Source organism: Gopherus evgoodei, chromosome 2 (assembly GCF_007399415.2).
Source record: "Gopherus evgoodei ecotype Sinaloan lineage chromosome 2, rGopEvg1_v1.p, whole genome shotgun sequence".
In the NCBI taxonomy this organism is placed as follows: Eukaryota; Metazoa; Chordata; order Testudines; family Testudinidae; genus Gopherus; species Gopherus evgoodei.
The window spans coordinates 81,250,155-81,270,399 of record NC_044323.1 but is presented as its reverse complement, the minus strand read 5'-3'; the positions used below and the strand labels follow the sequence as shown (position 1 = coordinate 81,270,399).

The following is a 20,245-nucleotide window of genomic DNA, read 5'->3' as shown; positions in this document are numbered from 1 at the left end:
CAGGTGGTTTACCCTTTGAAATAATTCTGGAAATCATTACCAAGCACCATTAGTATTAGGTGCTGAATGTGACCTGAACCAACAGGCACAGAGAGAAAGGAGGACTCTCAGTATTATGAAATGACACTGACACTCATTACACATCATTTCAAGGAAAGAGCTGCAGAGGCAGGATGAATGTGACTATGAGGGAGAGTGGAAAACAAATAGAAGGCAGGTAGGCAGGCAGAGAAAATAAAGAGGGGCAGACAAAAACAAGTAGCCACAATTCTTGCTCTGTACTGCTGCAAGAGGCAACAGGCTAGATTCGCCTCTCTGGGTACAACTTGCATGTCCAGCACTGAGCAGGGCAGTTACACCGGGGGAGGGGCGGATTCACACTCAGGGTAGGCTGTGGCAGTATCACCACCTTCCCCATCCCTAGGGTGCTCTGCTGGAGTAAGGCAGCTTTAAAATCTAGCCTGGTTTGCACACAGCATTGTCTGCAGAGAGTGCCTAGGAAAGATGCTGAATCAGCATCTCTCATAGCCAACCGGCTTCCCCTCCCCCTACAGCTGCACTGGCTAGTTCCAGGTCACTGGCAGAACAGAGGTGACGGATGGTGTGGACTGTTTCCAGGAGGAACCTAGGGCATGATTCTGACCCAATGTTGTATTTATTTGGATGTGACTATTGGACCAAAAACCCAAACATGAAGACAAATAAAAACAGTCCTTAACATTCTGCCTGTCCTTGTGGGGATTTCCTTTGTTGCAGGATGAATTCTAGTGATACTTAGCACATAATTCATCATCATCATCATAATCATGATAATAATGTATTTGTTTTGCAGTGACACCTAAAGACCTCGTTCAGAGATCAAGCCCCACTGCTCAAGGCACTATGCACACATGTAATTAAAAGACAGGCCCTGCCTGAGAATGATTACAATCTAACGGCCTGATTCTGCAACTAGATGCATGTGAGTGGACCCCTGCCCTCTGCAGAACTCCCCTGACTCTGCAAGGGTCTGTCTGCAGTTAGGATTGAGACCTGAATAACTGTCTTTCACATGACAAGGGAGATTTTCAGGCATCCATTCATTGTACAGGAGAAAGCTGTCACTCAAGTACAGACATCTTGCATAATAGCAAAAGGAAATACATAAAGCTACTGGTTGAGCAAATTATTTCTCATCTACAGGCTTTGGTATTTCCAGTGTGAAAATTCATTTCTAAAGCTACTTGCAACGCTGCCCAACTCTGTCAGGTCCAATACAGCACTACAGAAGAGGCATATACCCATCAGGCCAGTAAAATACTGAGGGTCTGTTTTTCCACTGTTACACTGGTTTTACATCACTGTGATTCTCCAGAGGAAAGTGACGTCACACCAGTGTAACACTGTGTAATGAAGTGGCGAATCAGGCCCTTATTTGTCTTTCTATTTTACACTAAATACCTTAGAAGTGAATCCAGCCCTGAGGTGGACTGTTGCTAGTTTCTCTAGGGATGAATCTGGCCTTTGTTTTCTTTGGGTGAAATAGTGTGCTCATCTTTTAGGACCTTGCAAACACTTAGGGTTTGCCTGCACTAGGGTTTTAACCTCAAGATAACTGATTGCCCATAAAGACTAGGGAGCTAAAGGCTAGTGTGGACCCTCCACAAAGAAATGCTTTTATAGCAACATAAGATCCTGTGGTCCATTTTAGGCTGAGCTCAGTTCTGGATCAAATATTTGGGGAAAGTCCACACCTGCTTTTACAAGCCAGTTAACTAAAGGTATAAACTCTGCTGAGCTGGAATTGTCTTTATTCTTTATATTGTACAGCACAGTATGAAACAAATAACAAAAGTTGCCACTAAACAAATAATAAATAAAAAATAATGGGGATTGTTCATCTTTATGCATTTGAGGAACAGAGTTTTTAAATGAAGATAAAATAATATATAGGTGATATCAGAACTAATTATTTTAGGGGACTGCAACTGAATCTCAGCATAATGAGACAGTGTTTGCAATATATGTACGTTTCCAAGACACTGTATGGGACAGTATTTCATTATCTACAGTTTCAATCCATTTTGAAATGCCATTAATGTTTGACCTCCTTGTCACAGTTCTTTTTTATGGTTACCCCAGTGATATAAAATGTTGTTAGTGGTTAAAAATGAAAATCTTTAGTATATTATTTCTGCTCTTTCCTATCTGATAGTCTGCTGACAAACAGGTTGGGCCAGATTCCCAGCTGGTATAAATCAACACAGCACTACTGAAGTCAATGAAGCAGTACAAATTTACAACAGCTAAAGATTTGGTCTTTCCTGTCTCAAAATTTATTGCTCTGTGGGTTTATGTTTGCTGAGCTGTGCTGCAAAGGCCTGACTGTGACACCTATATTTCTGGTGCACATATCTGACTCACCACAGAGGCAGCTCTGAAATCTCTAGCGCTGTAAAAGGCAGTGCTGCCTGTTTATGTTCTAATATCTTTTCAGAGCACAAAACCACAAAATAATTTAAAAATTCACATATGACCAACAGGTGGCAAAATGCATTATATCTAACTAACATTTAGTACCCATAGTTGCATGCAATACATAGGTGGAGCTGATCAGTAGATCTTATATATATATATATATATAATTCAGGGGAAGGTAACCTATGGCACACGTGCCGAAGGCGGCATGTGAGCTGATTTTCAGTGGCACTCACACTGCCTCGGTCCTGGCCACCAGTCCAAGGGGCTCTGCATTTTAACTTAATTTAATTTAAATGAAGCTTCTTAAACATTTTAACAACTTTATTTACTTTGCATACAACAATAGGTTAGTTATATATTATAGACTTATAGAAAGAGACCTTCTAAAAATGTTAAAATGTGTTACTGGCACACAAAACCTTAAATGAGAGTGAATAAATGAAGACTCAGAACACCACTTCTGAAAGGCTGCCGATCCCTGATATAATTAGAGCTAGTCCTGGGTACCTACAGAACCCACAGCCAAGAAGGACCTCCAGTTTGTAAGAGAACCTCAAATTTCACATGGGATTATGTGGTCTATAAATACCTCAATGTGCTGATCTGTGCTAAAAGCAGGTTGAAGTTCAGCTTGTTTTCTGCTGGTTTACACTGGAAGAAGGTCTATTCGCCAGGCTCTTTCTCAATACCCAAATGAAGGAAAGGGACAAAGAGGAGATCTCTGTCTCCCTCTCTATCCCAGTTATAGGTAGGAGGGGAGAGCTACCATCCTTATCTGTTGACCTCATAAGAGATGACTAAGCAGAGGTAAGGGGCTAGAGTAAACAGAGAGAGGAGAGACTGAAATAGCCCTGAGCCCAAAGGATAACCACCCTGCGGCCCTTTAAGATCATGATACTAAAGAATCAAGGGCAGTGCATCAATGGTTCTGACTAGCCTATGGAAAGTGGTAAAGAAGAAGACTATTTTCCAGTTTTCTTATCTATAGACTGTGAACGATGGGAATAGAATAACAACACTGCCACAGGGTAATGTAGAATTCTAATGATACATCCAGATGCCTTCAATAATGGTCTTACAGTTTTGGTGGCTTCCTCAGCAAGAGGCTGACAGCAAGATGACCAGCGAGCCCAGTCCTAACTTCATAGCTCATGTGCTCTCTCTCACTGTTGTGTTCCCAAGGGCTCACATTTTGCATCGCTGGCCCTCCTCGGCCAACAGGAGTGAAAGCTCCTGGGTTCCTAATTCAAGATGTCTTACAATCCTATTTTGCTGAATCATGATGAAGGTCATCATATGACTTTGGGAAAACTTGCATCACTTTTCCCATCTGTAAAACGATGACAACGCCAACATACAGGTGAATTGCAAGGCTTAATTCACACGAATCTGTAAATGCTTCAAGGTCCTTTGAGACATTGCAGGCACACAGATGCTATGGTGGTGGGTAATTAAATAGCATAGTATATTAGCAAAATACACCTCTACCCCGCTATAACGCAGTCGTAGGGAGCCAAAAAATCCCTACCACATTATAGCTGAAACCCCATTATATCGGGGTAGGGGCGGCAGGGCTCTGGCAGTGATTTTAAAAGCTCCGGGCTCCAGCTGCTTTGGGGAGCCCCAGGCCCTTTAAACTGCCGGTGAAGCCCCGCTGCCACAGCCCTGGGGTAGGGGCGGCAGGGCTCCAGCAGTGATTTAAAGGACCCTGCACTCCCCGCAGCAGCCAGAGCCCTGGGCCCTTTAAATTACCGGCAAGCCCCACTGCCGCCAGCCTCGAGGTAGAGGCAGCGGGGCTCCAGCAGTGATTTAAAGGGCTCTGGGCTCCCCGCAGCAGCCGGAGCCCCGGACCTTTTAAAACGCCGCCAGAGCCCCACTGCTACTGTGCTATATGCGAACCCGTGTTATATCGGGTTGTGTTATAGCGGGGTAGAGGTGTAGCATAGTATACTAGCTGAGAAACAAAAGTCAGAATTTAAACATATTTTGTTCCAGATAAGCAAGCATGTCTAGTCTACCTTAGACACACATAGCAAGGAAATGTGGTTTACAGAGGGACTAATCATACAATAGGGGGCAAAACAATCTAGCTCTGTTTTTTGAACCACAGACTTCTTACTTTGGGGCTGCTTTTAACCTGGCATTGAGAACATTTGTCACTACAATTTTTCTTCCCTGATACTAAGGAACAACATGTGGGTAGAGAGTTACAGTAATAAACATTTTTTTCTGTTGAAATATATAAAAATAAAAATTAGACTTCAAAATTTTGTCAGGAAGAAATATTAGCGAACATACAGCCTGTACCATTGTATACATTTATTTTGGGGTAAAATATATTTTACTTTGGATATTGTTCTTAATATTCAAATGACTGAAACAAAATGAAACTTTTAATTAATATAGAAATAGGCATAAAATATATTAATGCAACATTAAGTTTGCAAATTAAAAGAGACAGTCTATCAATTCCTCTCTACTGCTGATTTATGCAGGAGTAGACGGAACATGTGACTGAAATCTACACTATGAAGTGTGTCCTTCCACTTTCTCTTGGGGAAAAAATAAGGTGTGGGGGATTTAGCTATATAACTGTTGTTCCTTTGTTTTCTGGGTATTGTATCTTTATAACTCTACAGACCCTGCTCTCTGCAGGGACAGGCAGCCATTTTATGTTCAGTTCAATAAAGCTTGTCATAAGAGGAACACTGGACTTTGTTATGGGTTTTCCCCTGTGTTGTTCTCTTAATCTAAAATGAAGTTCAATATGACTAAGAGTGTCTGTTTTCTCTTTATGAACAGGAAAAACGTAAAATGAGGCTCCAGTTTTAAATTAAACAGTGTTTTACTCACAGATCTGTGTCACTCTGGTCCAGATACTCTACTTCAGCCTGACTTTCGTTATGGACAGAGTCAGATTCCTGCACTTGGCACAGTTCCTCATCTGTGATTATATCAAACACTGCATCATCTGGTGGTTTGGAGGTTTCATTTGTAACTGTGCCATAAAAGTACATCAAAAGAAAAGCAGTCATAACATAACAGGCAGCATTAGTGTTTTTATTTTTTAAACAGAGCTTATGTGCCCAGACTATTATTCTGCCTATACAGTAGTTTTCACATACTGCAAGTGCTAGAGGGACTCTCCAGGGTGACTCACGTGCATTAAAATATAAATGGGTATTTGTATCAATCTATCAATATAAAGATATACTAACAAGCTCCACCACTACTCTGGGACAAGTTCCGCCTCGACTTACATCCCATTAACCTCACTGGGGTTGCACAAAGTGTAAATTGAGCAAGATCTGGCCACATAAGCCCTGGCAGGAAGCCCAATAATCTCATTTATCTCACATTTGCACATGAAAAGAACTAACCTGTACCTTCCTGGGTCGGAGACACTGCTGAATTTAGCAGAGCTGGTGGTTCTTCTTGGCTCGCACGGGATCCAGAGTCATCCGTGTAATCCACGATCACCCTAGGTTTATTGAAGCAAGCTCTACAGCATCGCTCCTTCTTGCCACTGTGTTTGGTCATCATGTAGTTGTTACAGCAGTAATAGCAGAAAATGCGACCACACAGTCTAGAAATTAAAAAGAACAAATGCAAAGGTATGAGAATGTTACCCCTATGGCTTAAAAAGAGAAGTAGGTAAGGTGTGCATTGACAGTGCTTGGGGTTTTGGTCATAAAGGTCATGTACCCTGGGAAAGCATGAAGTTTTTTGTAGGTTACATGGCAAAAATCACAACCCAGACAATTCTGTCTTTTAAAGTTCAGATAAACTTACCGGATTGTGAATGTTCAGAGGGGCACATTTTTCCTTTATAGTCTCAATACAAATAAATTACACAGGAACAGAAGTTTCCAGAGGGTAAAAACAACTAAAAATACAATTTACAAACAAGACAACAAGTAAAGAACACAAATTTAGTGATTTTCGATGGGCCTGATCTTGTTCCTATTGAAGTCAATGGCAAAATACCCATTGATTTTAATGGGAGTAAAAACAGGCCACGTATCGATACTCACTCAGACCATCCCTAACCTAAATCCTTCACTGCATAAGCTGCACAGTGTCCAAAAAAAGGAAGAAGCAGCAATATAAAATATTGATTTATGTGAGTCAGAAAGAGAGCTACACAAGGATATTTGGTCATTATAAGAATCAAATAGTTTTAAAATTGATTTGTTAACAGTTTGTTGATTAAAAGACCCCAGTTCTCTTTGCTTCTATTCATTAGGTTTTAATACTAGCTGTTTTTTGTAAGTATTCAGACAGCTACTGGGTATTGGTGAAAATGTTTGCAAGTTTCACAAACATTAGTAGAAAACATTCTTCATCTGAAAAATCATACTAGAAGTAAGTTATTAGCTACCAATTAATGACCACACGATATTCACTGTCATATTAAAAATGTCATTGATTAAGTGACTAATCACACATCATGAATAAAGAGTGAACAGTCATATGCCACCCCACTGCCTGAAATTTGTTCATCCAAACTTTGTGAATATATCTGGAGAAATCACAAACATGTAACTATTAATTCACAAATAGAAAAGGGTTAAAATTTGCAGCAAGTAATTCAATCAACTGTCAGATTTTCTGAACAGGCCACATCAAAATCAAATCTTGCTATTTAGAGTCATTGTTTCTCAACGTATCTTTTAGTAGTGAAAGTTATGTCTGTATAGAACCTAATTCAATGTGGCATCAATCCTGATTGGGTCAGTACTGTAATAAAATAATAATAGTACCATCGTACTGAATAATTTTTAAAAGCATATATACCAAGTGCAGACAGCATATAATATGCATATTATAACAATGTATGTCTGGGAACAGTGTAAAATATTGAAACACTAGATATTTTACATGGAATCTATCATATTTATTTCCACGTTTTTAATAATGTGTTATGGGTCAAGAAACTGACCTGCAGTGGTGTCGGCGCATCATCCAAGTAAACTCTCGCTGACAGCTCAGGCAATGATTTACTTCCGTGTCACCAAGCCATCTTTGCTCTGCACAGAGCTTCTGCTGAAATTCCAGAGCATCTGATTTCTGCCAAAGTGCATCCTTATCCCTATGGAGACATGTGTAAAGAAGAGCAATACATTTTAGAAATATCACTCTTTGTTTTTAAGTAATCTCAGCGCTGCCCCTGGAAGAAAACTCTACAACATAAAGTGCTGTTATTTAACTCATAAGTACACAAATCTGAAATAGCCCACTCCCTGTGCTTTTAATTAAGTTACACCGTGATTTACAAATGTAAATACACTACCGAAAGGCGTGATTGGCCTTTGCAGACAGAACCTCAGAATATAAGAATTGCCATACTAGATCAGTACCATGGCCCCAGTTCAGGAAAGCACTTAAGTGTGCACTTAATTTTAAGTTGCACTCAATGAGCAACGCCTAAAGGGCTTCAGTTGAAGGCACATTATTCTCCTTACTGCAGCGAGTTCTATCAAAGATATCCCAGAAGCACATTTGGATCAGACTGTAGCTGTAAGCCATGGTTTGCTCTGTGGGAGAGTGAAGCAAGCTGCCCTGCAGCTGACCCACCCAGAATTCCACCTGGGGATCAGGTTGGGGGGGGTGGGGTGCATGTTACTTCAAGTGTTCTGTCATCCTTTGAAAGGATGTGGTCGAGATTCCCTCTCACATTAGTCCACCCTCAAAGGTCAGGGTACAATTGGGTGGAATTTAGGCTCTCTGACTTGGAGGTGCATCAACAGCAAAAAAAAGTTGTGCATCATTTGAGGTAAACTGTCAAGTGAAACCTCAAACCACAAAGGCTAATAACACAGCGCTAACCATCTCACAACACCCATCACTACCTGACATCTTAGCTCAACTTTTTGCAGCTGGGCATAAAAGCAGAATCTTACACCCTAGTTAGAAGGGAGGCTGCACTGTATATTTGCCAAAGGGAAGGACTAGGAGTTAGGAGTTATAGTCTCAGCTCTGGCACTAACTTGCTCTGAGGTCTTGGTCATGTCATTTAATCTCTGTTTCTCAGTTTACCAATCTGTAGAATAAATATGGTAATACTTAAATACCTCACAGGGTCTATGAGGATCGATTAGTTAATGGTTAGACACTCTTTGAAAATGTTAAGTGATATCAAGGGCTAAGTATGTGAGCCAAACTTTGCTCTCGATTACATCTTCTTCCGGCTCCTCAGTATATAAGTTACACCAATTTAGACTCTCTTACACACCTGTAAATAGCTGTAATGAGATCGAAGGGATTCTAAATTAGCATAAGGGAGTCTTCATTATGCATCACCTGTGAATCTGACCTCTGGAAAGAATCAAGAAGTGAGAAAGAAATGCTACCTATCTTGACCCTACTATATTTTAGTCACCAACACCATCAGATGCAGGAAAGGTAATAAAGAAAGGACTTCATTTTTTTCAGTGACTTCACAGGTTTATGTCTTCTTGCACTTTAAAAACAGATGTCAGCTGAGATCATAACTCCCTGGAAAGGCCAAGAAAACAGATATGAATAAGAAAACCCACATTCTCTTGTCTGATTGAACAATACACCAAAAGCTTCTGTGAGTCCTGATCAGAAGAATGTGGTAATGCCCTGGCTGTGTACTATGAGCTAATAAACTTTTGAAAGTTGTGACAGTATTTGGAAGAGAAATATCTGCTATAGGTTTCTCAGATTAAAAGGAGGCAAGAACTTCAGTATTAGCTCCTGCTCCTGAACCAGATTCAGGTAGATAGACTGGCTCAGGAAAGGAATAACACAGTTAAAGGAACTTCTTTGTAGAAGGAGCCTCTGATGAACAGTTAATGTCTAAAGTGGCACCAGGTTTTCACTCTTCATCTAGTAAAGGTGGAGAGGTTTCTGCAGCACGCAGAAGCTTTTGCGAGAAGACAAGAATACACAGACCAGAGGTGAGAAACCACAGTTAGTACTTGGTTTTTATTTAATACTTGGTTTGTGTTTTGTAATGGCAATTTAACACCATTAACTGAAGTAGCTGCACGTCTGCAAATTATGTCTGCACGTCTGCAGCACTTGGCTTGCTGATAGATAAAACCCTCCATTTTTTTAACATAAACCACAATCTGTATTTGTCTTGTTCAGTCCAGAATTGTTATGATAAGACATAAGGAGCCTACAGGAGTCTTCCTTCAAAAGGAAAGCTGGTCTGTAGTTAAGACACAGGACTGGGACTCAGGAAAGCTGGGTTCAGTTTACAGCTCTGCACCAGATCACGTGTGTGACCTTGGGCAAGCCACTTGGGGCCAGATTTTCAAAGATGCTAAGCTTTCCTTTAGTAGTTAAATAAGGGCTAGATTTTCATCCAGCAGCTCCTGTTGTGACACTTGTCAGCACCCATTAACTTTCCAATGAATCTGCACCAGTTTAAACCAGTGGAGCGGCTGCCTGTTGAGTTTGCTATTTAAAGGCTTATCACACTGGGCTCAGTCGTAGGCCAGGCTATGGGCCAGGACAGAGGATTAAGGAGGTGAGATGACTCCTTGCTTCCCTGCGTGGGCTACCCACATTATGGATCAGAATGTAGGTGGGATGGCAGCTGCTGCTGAGCCGCAAGTGAATGGGACATGGGGGGCATGGGTGAGCAATGGATGGAGCCTCTCTCATATTTTTTACCTTCCATTTCCCCACAATTTACCAGTCAGCATCGTTCTCTGAATAACAATTTGGTCCCAGCCCAGTCCCTTATCCAGGACAGACTGCAAGGTGCTCTCTGTAAGTGATGGATACTAGAGATAAATATTTGCTAGAAAAACATATTGAAACATTTTTGGCGAGGGAGGGGGAAGAACATATGCTATATAGAGAATAACATGGATTTTGCAAAACAGATACAAAAGAGCTAGATCACATTTTGTCTATTTTACTTCTCTTAATGTGCCCTAGCCATTGAATATCACTGCCAATGTTGTGTCACAGAATTTGGCCATTACATTTATTTTCTGTTCAGGAATAAAAGATTAATCCCTCCACACAGCACCATTTAAAATCCTCCACAATAGAACCTATTATTTTTTAAATACCAACCTGAGAAGTTCAATCAAACGTTCTTCAAGGAATTGCTTTGTTCTAGTTAGATCGTCTAGCTCTGCCAACAACTTCTGATCACTGCTGTCTCTGTCTGCTGTCGCCTTGTTGAGTTTGTCACCATACTCTTTGACTTGCTCACTCGCTTTGTCAACTTCTTTTTGGGTCCTGTTTAAATGCAAATTAATTGTTCTTAAAGAAGTCCCGTCTGCCATTTATCTTGACGAACTCTGTAGTTTTAGTGAAGTCTTTCTCAGTGTGAACACAATATTGTATAGAACAATGTGCTTTAGTTTTTTGACACTTTTGAAGCTGTCCATAGATACATTACCTGTGGGTACCTTTGACAATCAGTAACTTCTGGGGATGAGGGTCCTATTTTCTGCTCCCTTTTCATAGCTGTGTTTGTGATGGCTGTCCTCTTGGCTGCACACCAGGGATTGAATCAGGTAGCATGAACTGCTACAGCTTAAGCTAAGAGCCAAGGGTGAGTCTCTGGGTGAGTCTGTAAAGACCCATATCCCCAACAGACTGGGCACAGAGGACAATCCAGAGCACAAACATATCAGTGGTTTACATGTTCACGAAAGGTATACTAAGTATGCTATTAATTTGCTATACCACAAAACAAAAACATTTACAAAGGAGCTAAAAACCCTTTACCCCTGACTGAGTACAAGAAATACTGACAAGCTCTGCTAATATGACTTCACTTGAGAGTCTCATCCAGACAAATTTGCCTCTGATTTCAAGTGGATAGAGTGAAAGACTTAATGATTTGATTTCTAGTGTATTTAATTTCAGTCAGTAGAGCAACTTAAACTAGAGAATTACTCACAGTCTCAGTGGCAGGGGTGGCTCCAGGCACCAGCATGCCAGGCGCGTGCTTGGGGTGGCAAGCCACTGGGGGCGCTCTGCCGGTCACTGTGAGGGCGGCAGGCACGCTGCCTGCCATGCTTGGGGCGGCAAAATGCCTAGAGCCGCCCCTGCTCAGTGGTAAACTTGACAGACTACAGTCTACTTAGCTTAATCAATAGACTCCCAGTTGGCATAAGAGATGAACTCACCAGATCAGATACTCAGTTTTGAAATCAGTGGACACTGATTTATACATGGAGCTACTTCAGTTGACACCAGATGAGCATCTGGTGCACAAAAAAGAAACTAGTGTACACTTAGTTGTAAGAAACTAGAGTGGATATAAACAGAAATCTGAAAAAGGAATTAAGGGCCCCGATTCTGAAGTCCTCATTCAGGCCCATATCCCAGCTCTCTTTTACGTGGGAGCAAGATAAGCATTAGCTCCTTACTTCCAGGTAACAGCTCTGCACAAGGTCAGGCCCAGTGAAGATCTGCTCCATGACCAGAGCTGAGGGGCAGAGTCTCCATGTAAATGACGTCTCATCTATAGAGCACGCAGAAATCCAAGGCAGCACATCTCAGAGCCCAGGTCTAAAGACTCGGGTTTATGGGGCTCACACTACAGCTCTCAGAATGGCCATGTAGACATATGGGCTTTGGTTCTGAAACCCACCCCACTCCCCAGGCTTCAGAGCCCAAGCTCCAGTCCAACCCCCAAACATCTACACAACTATTTTTAGTGCCGCAGTGAGAGCCCGAGACTGCAGATCCCAGCTCTGAGACTTGCTGTTTCTATTGCCCCAATGGAATAACACTGATTGATACCAGCTGAGCATATGGCCCAATATCTGTACTTTTGTTGGGGTGTGAAGCATCCCGGGGAGTACTGTGTCCTCCCACCCCTACCTGCAGTCTCCATGGCGAGAACTGCCCTGATGGACACTGTGCACTTTCCAGCTGACAGCTCCATTCCGTAGCTGACTATCCTCTGGAGTGTTCCAGTTCTCTTTTAAACAGCAGTTAACATTGCTGTACTTTGAATGCTGCATTTAACCCATGCTACAAAGCTTAGCAGCACGTAGAATAGTTTCATAAAGGAAACAAGAAATGCGATGACTAAAGAACAACAGCTAAGTGAAAAAGGGAAGCTGTATTCTGTGTAATTTCCATGTTTTCTATTTGAAAGGTCACTCAACGCTTCCTACTCAATATTTATGTATTCTCTCCCCTGCCTCATATACTGTACACAACAATATGGTATACATACGATGGTGACTTATCTCCTGCTTGGCGTCTTACAAACAGTACAAGTGAAATAACCAAAATGCTAACCTCTCCAAGTGTTTTTTCAGCAACATCACCTCTTCATCTTTTTTTAACCTGATGGATTCATATTCAGTCAATTGCTTTGTTGCATACTCCAATCTGCTAGACAGATCCGTGTTTACAGCCTAGCAAAATAATAAAATATTTCTATTTAACGTATCAAAACATCACTGTATCAACTATAACTTAGTTATTATGTCACCTAAACAATGCTTTGATAGGGGAGTTTAAGAAGTCCAACCATTAATTAAAACATTACTATTGAATAATCAGACACTAATTAGTTGTGTACTGGGGATTGATTACTTATGTCACATTGAATAAGGGATCAATTGTAAAGTATTAAACCATGCCAGTAATTCTTATTAGCCACAGCAGAAGGGCTTTGAGTGGCTTTTGTCTCTTTATCAAAGAATAATGTCCCAAATACAATGATGAAAAAATAAACCACATCAGTATTTAAAACTATTTCACAGTCTGAAATAAGTGCTTCAATAGGAAAACAAAAAGTTTAAAAGAAACTAAATTATCATGAGGGGGAAAATGTCAAATTTATGGCTTCTTCATTAAAACAGAGTTAAATATGAAAGGAAGTGAAAAAGCACCTTGTATATCTGAACTTTAGAGATAACATTTTCAGACTTGGGTACACCTCTATATCTATATTTAGGCACCTAAGTAAAAGTCAGCTTGTTTGGGGGGTGAGAACCTCAGTATTTAACTGCTATTCGTGCCTTTGAAAATCTCCCCCTAGTTTGAGAATTTTGACCTGCATGTTTTATTATTTGTTCAAGTGCATTCTCAGGCTCCCAGCCAGCTGCCAGACAAGTCCTCTGCCTTATAAATGCTAAAACAAGTGACTATTGATGCAAATACTTTAGCACATTTCTTTATTGTAATCAGATTAAGCACCTACGTGAAGCTCTGCAATCTCTTCCTCTGCAGCACACAGCTGTCGTTTCTGCTCCTCAAGCTGCTCTTTTACTTTCTTGTATTCTTCACTGACAGCCTAGTGTAGTCAATAAAGCACAGAGTTCACATAAAAGTCATCACCCAGTTTTAAAGTTTCCTGCTGATGCAGCATGGACAATTAAAATATACTGGGCCAAATTAATCCATTAATTATAATGGAGTTAAAACAGGGATAAATTTGGCCCTCTGCGCGGCTGATGGCAGATTAATTTAAATGGGCATCCCAGGAAACTTAGGGCCTAATTCATGGGAAAAGTCCCCCGTTTTGGTAGTCAGATGATGTTTTTCCAGCAATTATTATGGGCCATAACAAAAATGGCCCAACTTGCTAAACATGTAAATGTTGTGTTGAAAGTACAAAGGGAGCACAAGTAATGCTGGGAATTAGGAGATGCTCTGTGGGCAAAGAAAGTAGAAAGTAAGCGCACACTACTTTTCGACGTTAGAAGAATCTCAGCATACACAGACTTGTGTGTACATCTGATCAACTGGCAGCTTCAGAGCTGCAGTAACAGACACACAGTTCTTTATCTTTCTGGAATTTCTCCCCACATGATCCAGAGTTCAATCGGGGTGGCTCATTACTGCTTCCTGAAACTAGACTTTTATTTCGGTGGCTGTATCTTGCACAGTAAAATTACCACTCAGGCTGGGATCTCTAACTTTGATCTCACTGAAATCAACATTGATTGCAATAGGAGCGGAGCCAGGCCCACACTCAGACTTCTGAAAATCCCACCATGGGGCTCTAGCCCTTATGTTCAAAGAGATAAACTTCCAGGTGCGAACTCAGTGTAACCTGTGCTGTGCTATATGTCAGAGTCTGCAGACTGCCTGAAACAGTGCCTCTAACAGAGGGGTGAGTTGGCCTTATTCATATCAACAGATGTTGACACTAAAGCCTAATGACAATGTAAATATTACAAATATTAACTATTTCACTGCTGATCATTGCACACAAGGATAGAGAAGAAAGGGTTCATGTGATCAGAGCTGCAAAATCTACTGGGAGCATCTTATTCTGGTTTCATGAGTGGGCGGATGTTGGGTTGTAACTGGATTTTGGGAGAGTACCAGTATGGGTGTTACTGTTATCAGGGAATCGATGGGAACTGAGAGCACTTAGCCCGGTGCAGGAGGTATGCAGCATCTTGCAGTATTGGGCCCATTGTATTACAGGTATTTTTAAATAACGGCAAATCGTAAGCTGAAATATTCATAGTGTTTTGATGAGTAATATTCATGAAAGTCGATAACCATTGGGTCTGAAAACCACCTTTTCAATATTCTGCAAAGAAAGGAGGTTCACACATCCATAGCCTTGTTCTGCTAATCCAGTGTAGTAAAGAGGATGTAACTGGTTCAGTGTTAAACATCAAGGGGAATCAAAGTTGCTTAGCATATTGCAGAGCAAGGCTCAGTGGGTGTTAGGGACTAATTCCCCCTAAATTCATATGTGCATAGATTAAAGCCAAAAGGAACTGTTGTAATTATCCGACCTCCATAACAGGCCATTTCACTTCGTAATTCCTGCAGAGGAGGGAATTACTTCTCCTTACCATGTCAGTGAACACTGTCAAGCATGTAGAATGTAGAATAGCATGTAGAGTATTATATTAATTACCTTGAATTTTGTCTGATAATTTATAATCTCTGTGCTCATTTGAAATTTTATTGCAGACAGCTCTTCTTTGCTGGTCCCTTGGAAGCTTTGGGCCTGTTTCTCTGCCACCTCCAGCTGTGTTTGCAGGCTAGAAACAGCTACAACGCGTACTTGATAATCCTTTAGTTTCTCTGTCAGGCCTTGGTTCTCCTGCCTGAGCATGGATATGTCAAGTTGCAGCCTCTCCTGCTCCTTTGCTGCTTGCTCATCCAATTCCCTGAGCTTCTCAGTGACCCGGGCCAGCTTCTCTTCTGCATCCCCCTTCTCAGAGGTCAAGGTACAGATCTGAATACCAAGTTCAGCCATGTCAGTGTTGGTTCTGTGGAGCAAGTCATTGGTTTCTACATTTTCCATTTTAACAGTCTCCAAATACTGATTAACCTTGGATAGCTCTTCCCTAAGACTCAGCACATTCTTCTCCAGCTCAGCCTTTTGAGGGGCTTCTTGTTCCCGCTCTTTTTTCAGAGTTTCTTCTCTTTCTTTACACTGCACCAGCTCTTGCACATGGTTTCTGTTGAGTGACTCACTCTGCTCTTTCAGCTGCTGGACCAGTGTCTTTTGTTCCCCCAGAACCGCCTCCGTGACATCCAGCTTGCCTTGCATCCTCTCTCTCTCATCAGCTGTCTCCTTAAGCTTGGCTCGAAGGTCAATCACTTCTGCCTGCAACCTTGACACTTCACTCTGGTTGATGTGCAGCTGCTTTTCAGACACAGCTAGCCTGGAAGCCAACTCTTGTGTCTTTTTCTCCTGACATGCTGCCTGCTCCAGTTGGGCCTTCTCCACTGAATCCTTCTCTCCAGTAAGAGATTCAATTAATTTTATTTGATGAAGGCATGTTTTTTCCATATTTAGCTTTTCCACCTCAAGGGACTCTGCTTTTTTCTGGTACATCTCAATCTCTGCCTGTAACTGCTTGCATTGGTTCTCTATGCCTTGCAGTGTCACATCTTTCTCTGTAACTTGTGACCTAAGAGACTCTTCACACTCCTTCAAGGAAAACAGAATCTTTTCCACCTGTAAACCATGCTGTTTGGCACTCTTGTGCTCTGTTTTCAATTCAGCTAAAGACTCCTTGATGGTATCTTCTCTTTGCCTCAGTTCTTGGTATTCAGAATGCAGAGACTGTAGCCTCTCTTCCAGGATCTGATTTTGCCTTGTGACATTCTGCAAGTCTTCGTGCAACTGTTTGTTCTGCTCTCGGAGCTTTTTCTCTTTTTCATCCACCGACACCATGGCATCATCAATCTGACTCTGGAGCTGTTTCTCCGATGCCTTCAGCCTGGCCAACTCAGCTTCCAAAGAGGCTTTAGATGCCTCCAGGTTTTTCTGCTTCTCTTTCATCTTCTCCTTGGTTTGGTGCAGATTTGCATTCTCAGATTTCAGTTTCTTGCTTTCTTCACCAATTTCGTTCAGTGCCAAGCTCTGTTGTCCTGTGAGCTCCTCCATGTCCTTTACCTTCTGGAGGAGATGATCATTGCTTGAGAGGAGTTTTTGGTTTTGCTCCTCTAGGCTGTGCACCTTCTGACTCAGCTTTGATAAATGATCCTCCTGCAGCTCGAGTTGCTCTGCCAAGGTTCTGGCTTCCTGCTTCAGTGCACCTTCCCTGCACCTGCAGTCTTCCTGAAGGTTCTCTTTTGCTCGTCTGGTCTCTTCAAGATTTTTTTCCAGTGACCCCACACGAGCCAGAGAGCCCTTCAGCTGGATCTGGAGTTCAGCCACCTCCTTTCCTTTCACAGTCAGCGCCTCCTGCACTGTATCCATTTCTTTTGCCATCATTTCCAGGCTCATGAGCAGTTTTTCACTGTCTTTTTTGGAGTCTGTGGTGAGGCAACTAAATCTGGATTCCAGTTCTTTTTGTGCCCCCTCTTTCAGCTGCAGTTCCTCTCTCGCTGTCTTTACCTGAGACAGAAGTTTGTTATTTAGTTTCTGGATGTCAGCCTTTTCCTTTTCTGCCTGGTGAAGTTTCTCCAGCAATTCTTGGATCTTTAGGGTAGTCTCATACTGGGTAGAGGTTTGTTGTCCTTTTTCATCCAAGACGGCATCAACTTTTGCAATGAGCTCTAGATTCTTCTGCTCTGTTGAACTTAGCTTGGTCTGGAGCTCACTGATGCAGAGATCCTTCATGCTGACCAAAGCCCTGGTGGTTTCCAGCTCCTGATTCAAGAGCTGCAGTTCTGAGGCATAGTCCTTCTTACTTGACTCCATTTGCTCAAGCCTTGTGTGGTATTCCTTTTGCTGCTTGGCTGCATTCACTTCTAACGCCTGCACACATTTTTGTAGGTCATGAACAGTGCTCTGAGTGGAGTGGGAAACCTCACACTGTTTCTGTAACTCCGCTATCGTCTTTGTCAGTCTGGAGTTCTCCTCGTTGAAGTTGCTGCTCTTTTCCTTTTCCACTTGCACTTGTTCTTTTTGAAGGCTGACAGCTGCCTGTAGCTCCTGGTTTTTCTTCTGTAGCTGATTAATCCGGTCCTGCAGCTCCCTCTGCCTCAGCTCTCCCTGGTCAAGTTCCACACGCATCTCTTCAAATCCCTCCAAGTGTTCAGCATTTAGTGAGTTATTTGTATCAGGGCTACCTGGAAACTCTTGTGTCTAAGAGGGCGGGAAGGAAAGAACAGAAAAGTTAAATTGGAAACAGTGTATTTTTATACATGAAAGCTTATGAATGTTCCAGGACTTAGTGATAGCTTAACTGTTTTTGTTGATTAATACTTGGTGGTGGTGGTAATAAAATGAATACTTAAGGGATGCTGTCAAGATCAAAATTAATACTAAAAAAATCCTAATCCATGCTACTGTTAGTCTCCTTGATTATTAATTACTTTTATTCATTTATAACATTTCTGTAGGGCTCAGAACTCCAGCGTCTGACATCTCAGAACAAAATTAAGTTCTGTTTATTATTTATTTACTCTTTGTATATTATGCATCTTAGCCAGTGATGTTACACCAGTTTGTATTGTGGCCCTGATTCAGCAATGCATTTAAGCACATGCTTGCATCCCATTGACTTTAATATATAGTTAAAGTGCTTTACTGAGCTGGGGGGTCTTGGATGCTACCACAGTGCTGTTGTGATTGGAATCACAAAACTGCGAAAGGAAAGCTTAAAGGAAAGAAGGCTATTTTCATTGATACTAATGAAAACCTTTCTAGTCATGAGATTTTATAAGCTTTGGGGGGTTTTTTGTTTGTTTTTTTTTGTTTTGTTTTTTGAAGACAACTTAAATGTTAGGTTTAATCAACTTATAAAAAGAGTCCTCTTAGGTTTTTCTCCCAAGTGATGGGAGACCCTGGCCACACCCACTGGCTTAAACACAGGCCCCCGTTTCCTACTCCTTGCAAAGAGGGGACCCCATCCTTTGCAGGCCTTCTTAAATCTCTTCTGATGGAGGACATAAAAGGAAAATTAAATGTCTCAGCACACCAAGAATAACTTCTTCCTTGATCCAACTGAAAGGGACAAAGGCAAACAGTACCTTCTTGCTTCAGTGCTATCAGTGTAGCAGTTTTTATGGAGACCTGCTGCCTGGGCTACTGAATCAGGGTCACTCTGTCAGGCCTATACTGGGAGTTTGGTGCACTCTCCACAGGGTTGGGGGTGGAGATCTCCTTCATGGAAGCTCCCCTTGTGGTGTCAAGAGTCACTCCAGCAATTTCCTGCTCAGGGTGATCTCTCCTGCCAGCTGCCTGCAGTTTCCTCCTTTTTAAAGGCTTCCTTCCTGCCGCCCCGACTGACAGGGACAGAGGGGTGGGTACACAGGGCCTCTCTGGCACCTTCCTTTTCAGTGTGCGGTCTATCCATCCCATCATACAGCTATGAGACAATTCTCCTTTATTGTAGTTTTTTTGTAGTTTCCCACTAAAGTCACAAGGTGTTATACAGCTCCCAGGTCTAAAGATCTTTGACGTTAAGGAAATGTGGCCTACATTGCATGCACTTCTTTGTCATTCAATTACCTGCAGATAGTTGCTCACTAAACTACTTATGCTTGAACTGCGACTTGGAGGCTTCCACAAATATGCTGAAGAGCCATGTGAGGACAATGTCCTCCTGTAGACCGCAAGAAAAAACAAAAAAGAAATCTTTTAACAATGGCTAAACGCACGCACACACATAATTGTCTGCTCTGACGTTATGGATTCTTTTAGTTATAAAAGACGGTTACTCACCTTTGTAAATGTTGTTCTTCGAGATGTGTTGCTCATATCCATTCCAGTTAGGTGTGCACGCCGCGCGTGCACGCTCGTCAGAAGATTTTTACCCTAGCAACTCCAGTGGGTCGGCAGGTTGCCCCCTGGAGTGGCGCCGCTATGGCGCTGGATATATACCCCTGCCGACCCGACCGCTCCTCAGTTCCTTCTTGCTGGCTACTCCGACAGTGGGGAAGAAGGGCGGGTGTGGAATGGATATGAGCAACACATCTCGAAGAACAACAGTTACAAAGGTGAGTAACCGTCTTTTCTTCTTCGAGTGATTGCTCATATCCATTCCAGTTAGGTGATTCCCAAGCCTTACCTAGGCAGTGGGGTCGGAGTGAGATGTCGCAGAGTGTAACACGGCGGAGCTGAAGGCTGCGTCATCCCTAGACTGCTGAACCAGGGTGTAGTGGGAGGCAAAGGTGTGGACCGAGGACCAGGTCACTGCACGACAGATTTCATGAATGGGAACGTGAGTGAGGAAAGCAGCCAATGAGGCCTGAGCCCTGGTGGAGTGCGCAGTCACATGGCCCGAGGGAACGTGAGCCAAGTCGTAACAGGCGCGTATGCAGGACGTTACCCAGAAGGAAATCCGCTGCGAGGAGACGGGTAGCCCCTTGATACGCTCAGCCACTGCAACAAAGAGTTGGGGGGTTCTGCGGAATGGCTTAGTTCGCTCGATATAAAAAGCGAGTGCTCTAT

The 20,245-nt window shown here is 42.2% G+C and overlaps 1 protein-coding gene across 9 annotated transcripts in view; it reads right to left on the bottom strand.

Moving 5' to 3' along the window:
• The window catches only part of FYCO1 (FYVE and coiled-coil domain containing 1), a 90,141-nt gene that overhangs the window by 31,329 nt on the left and 38,567 nt on the right, over nt 1-20,245 (bottom strand). For 5 of the 9 annotated variants that reach the window (XM_030551145.1, XM_030551152.1, XM_030551147.1 and 2 more), the window contains 8 exons: nt 19,304-19,397; nt 15,305-17,935; nt 13,625-13,717; nt 12,715-12,833; nt 10,522-10,689; nt 7,403-7,552; nt 5,841-6,046; nt 5,314-5,458 (listed from right to left, as the gene is read on the bottom strand). In XM_030551145.1, the coding sequence (XP_030407005.1) occupies nt 5,314-5,458; nt 5,841-6,046; nt 7,403-7,552; nt 10,522-10,689; nt 12,715-12,833; nt 13,625-13,717; nt 15,305-17,935; nt 19,304-19,397 (3,606 nt within the window). The remainder of the gene's footprint in view (nt 1-5,313; nt 5,459-5,840; nt 6,047-7,402; nt 7,553-10,521; nt 10,690-12,714; nt 12,834-13,624; nt 13,718-15,304; nt 17,936-19,303; nt 19,398-20,245) is intronic. The other 4 variants (XM_030551146.1, XM_030551148.1, XM_030551149.1 and 1 more) reach the window with 3 other exon arrangements.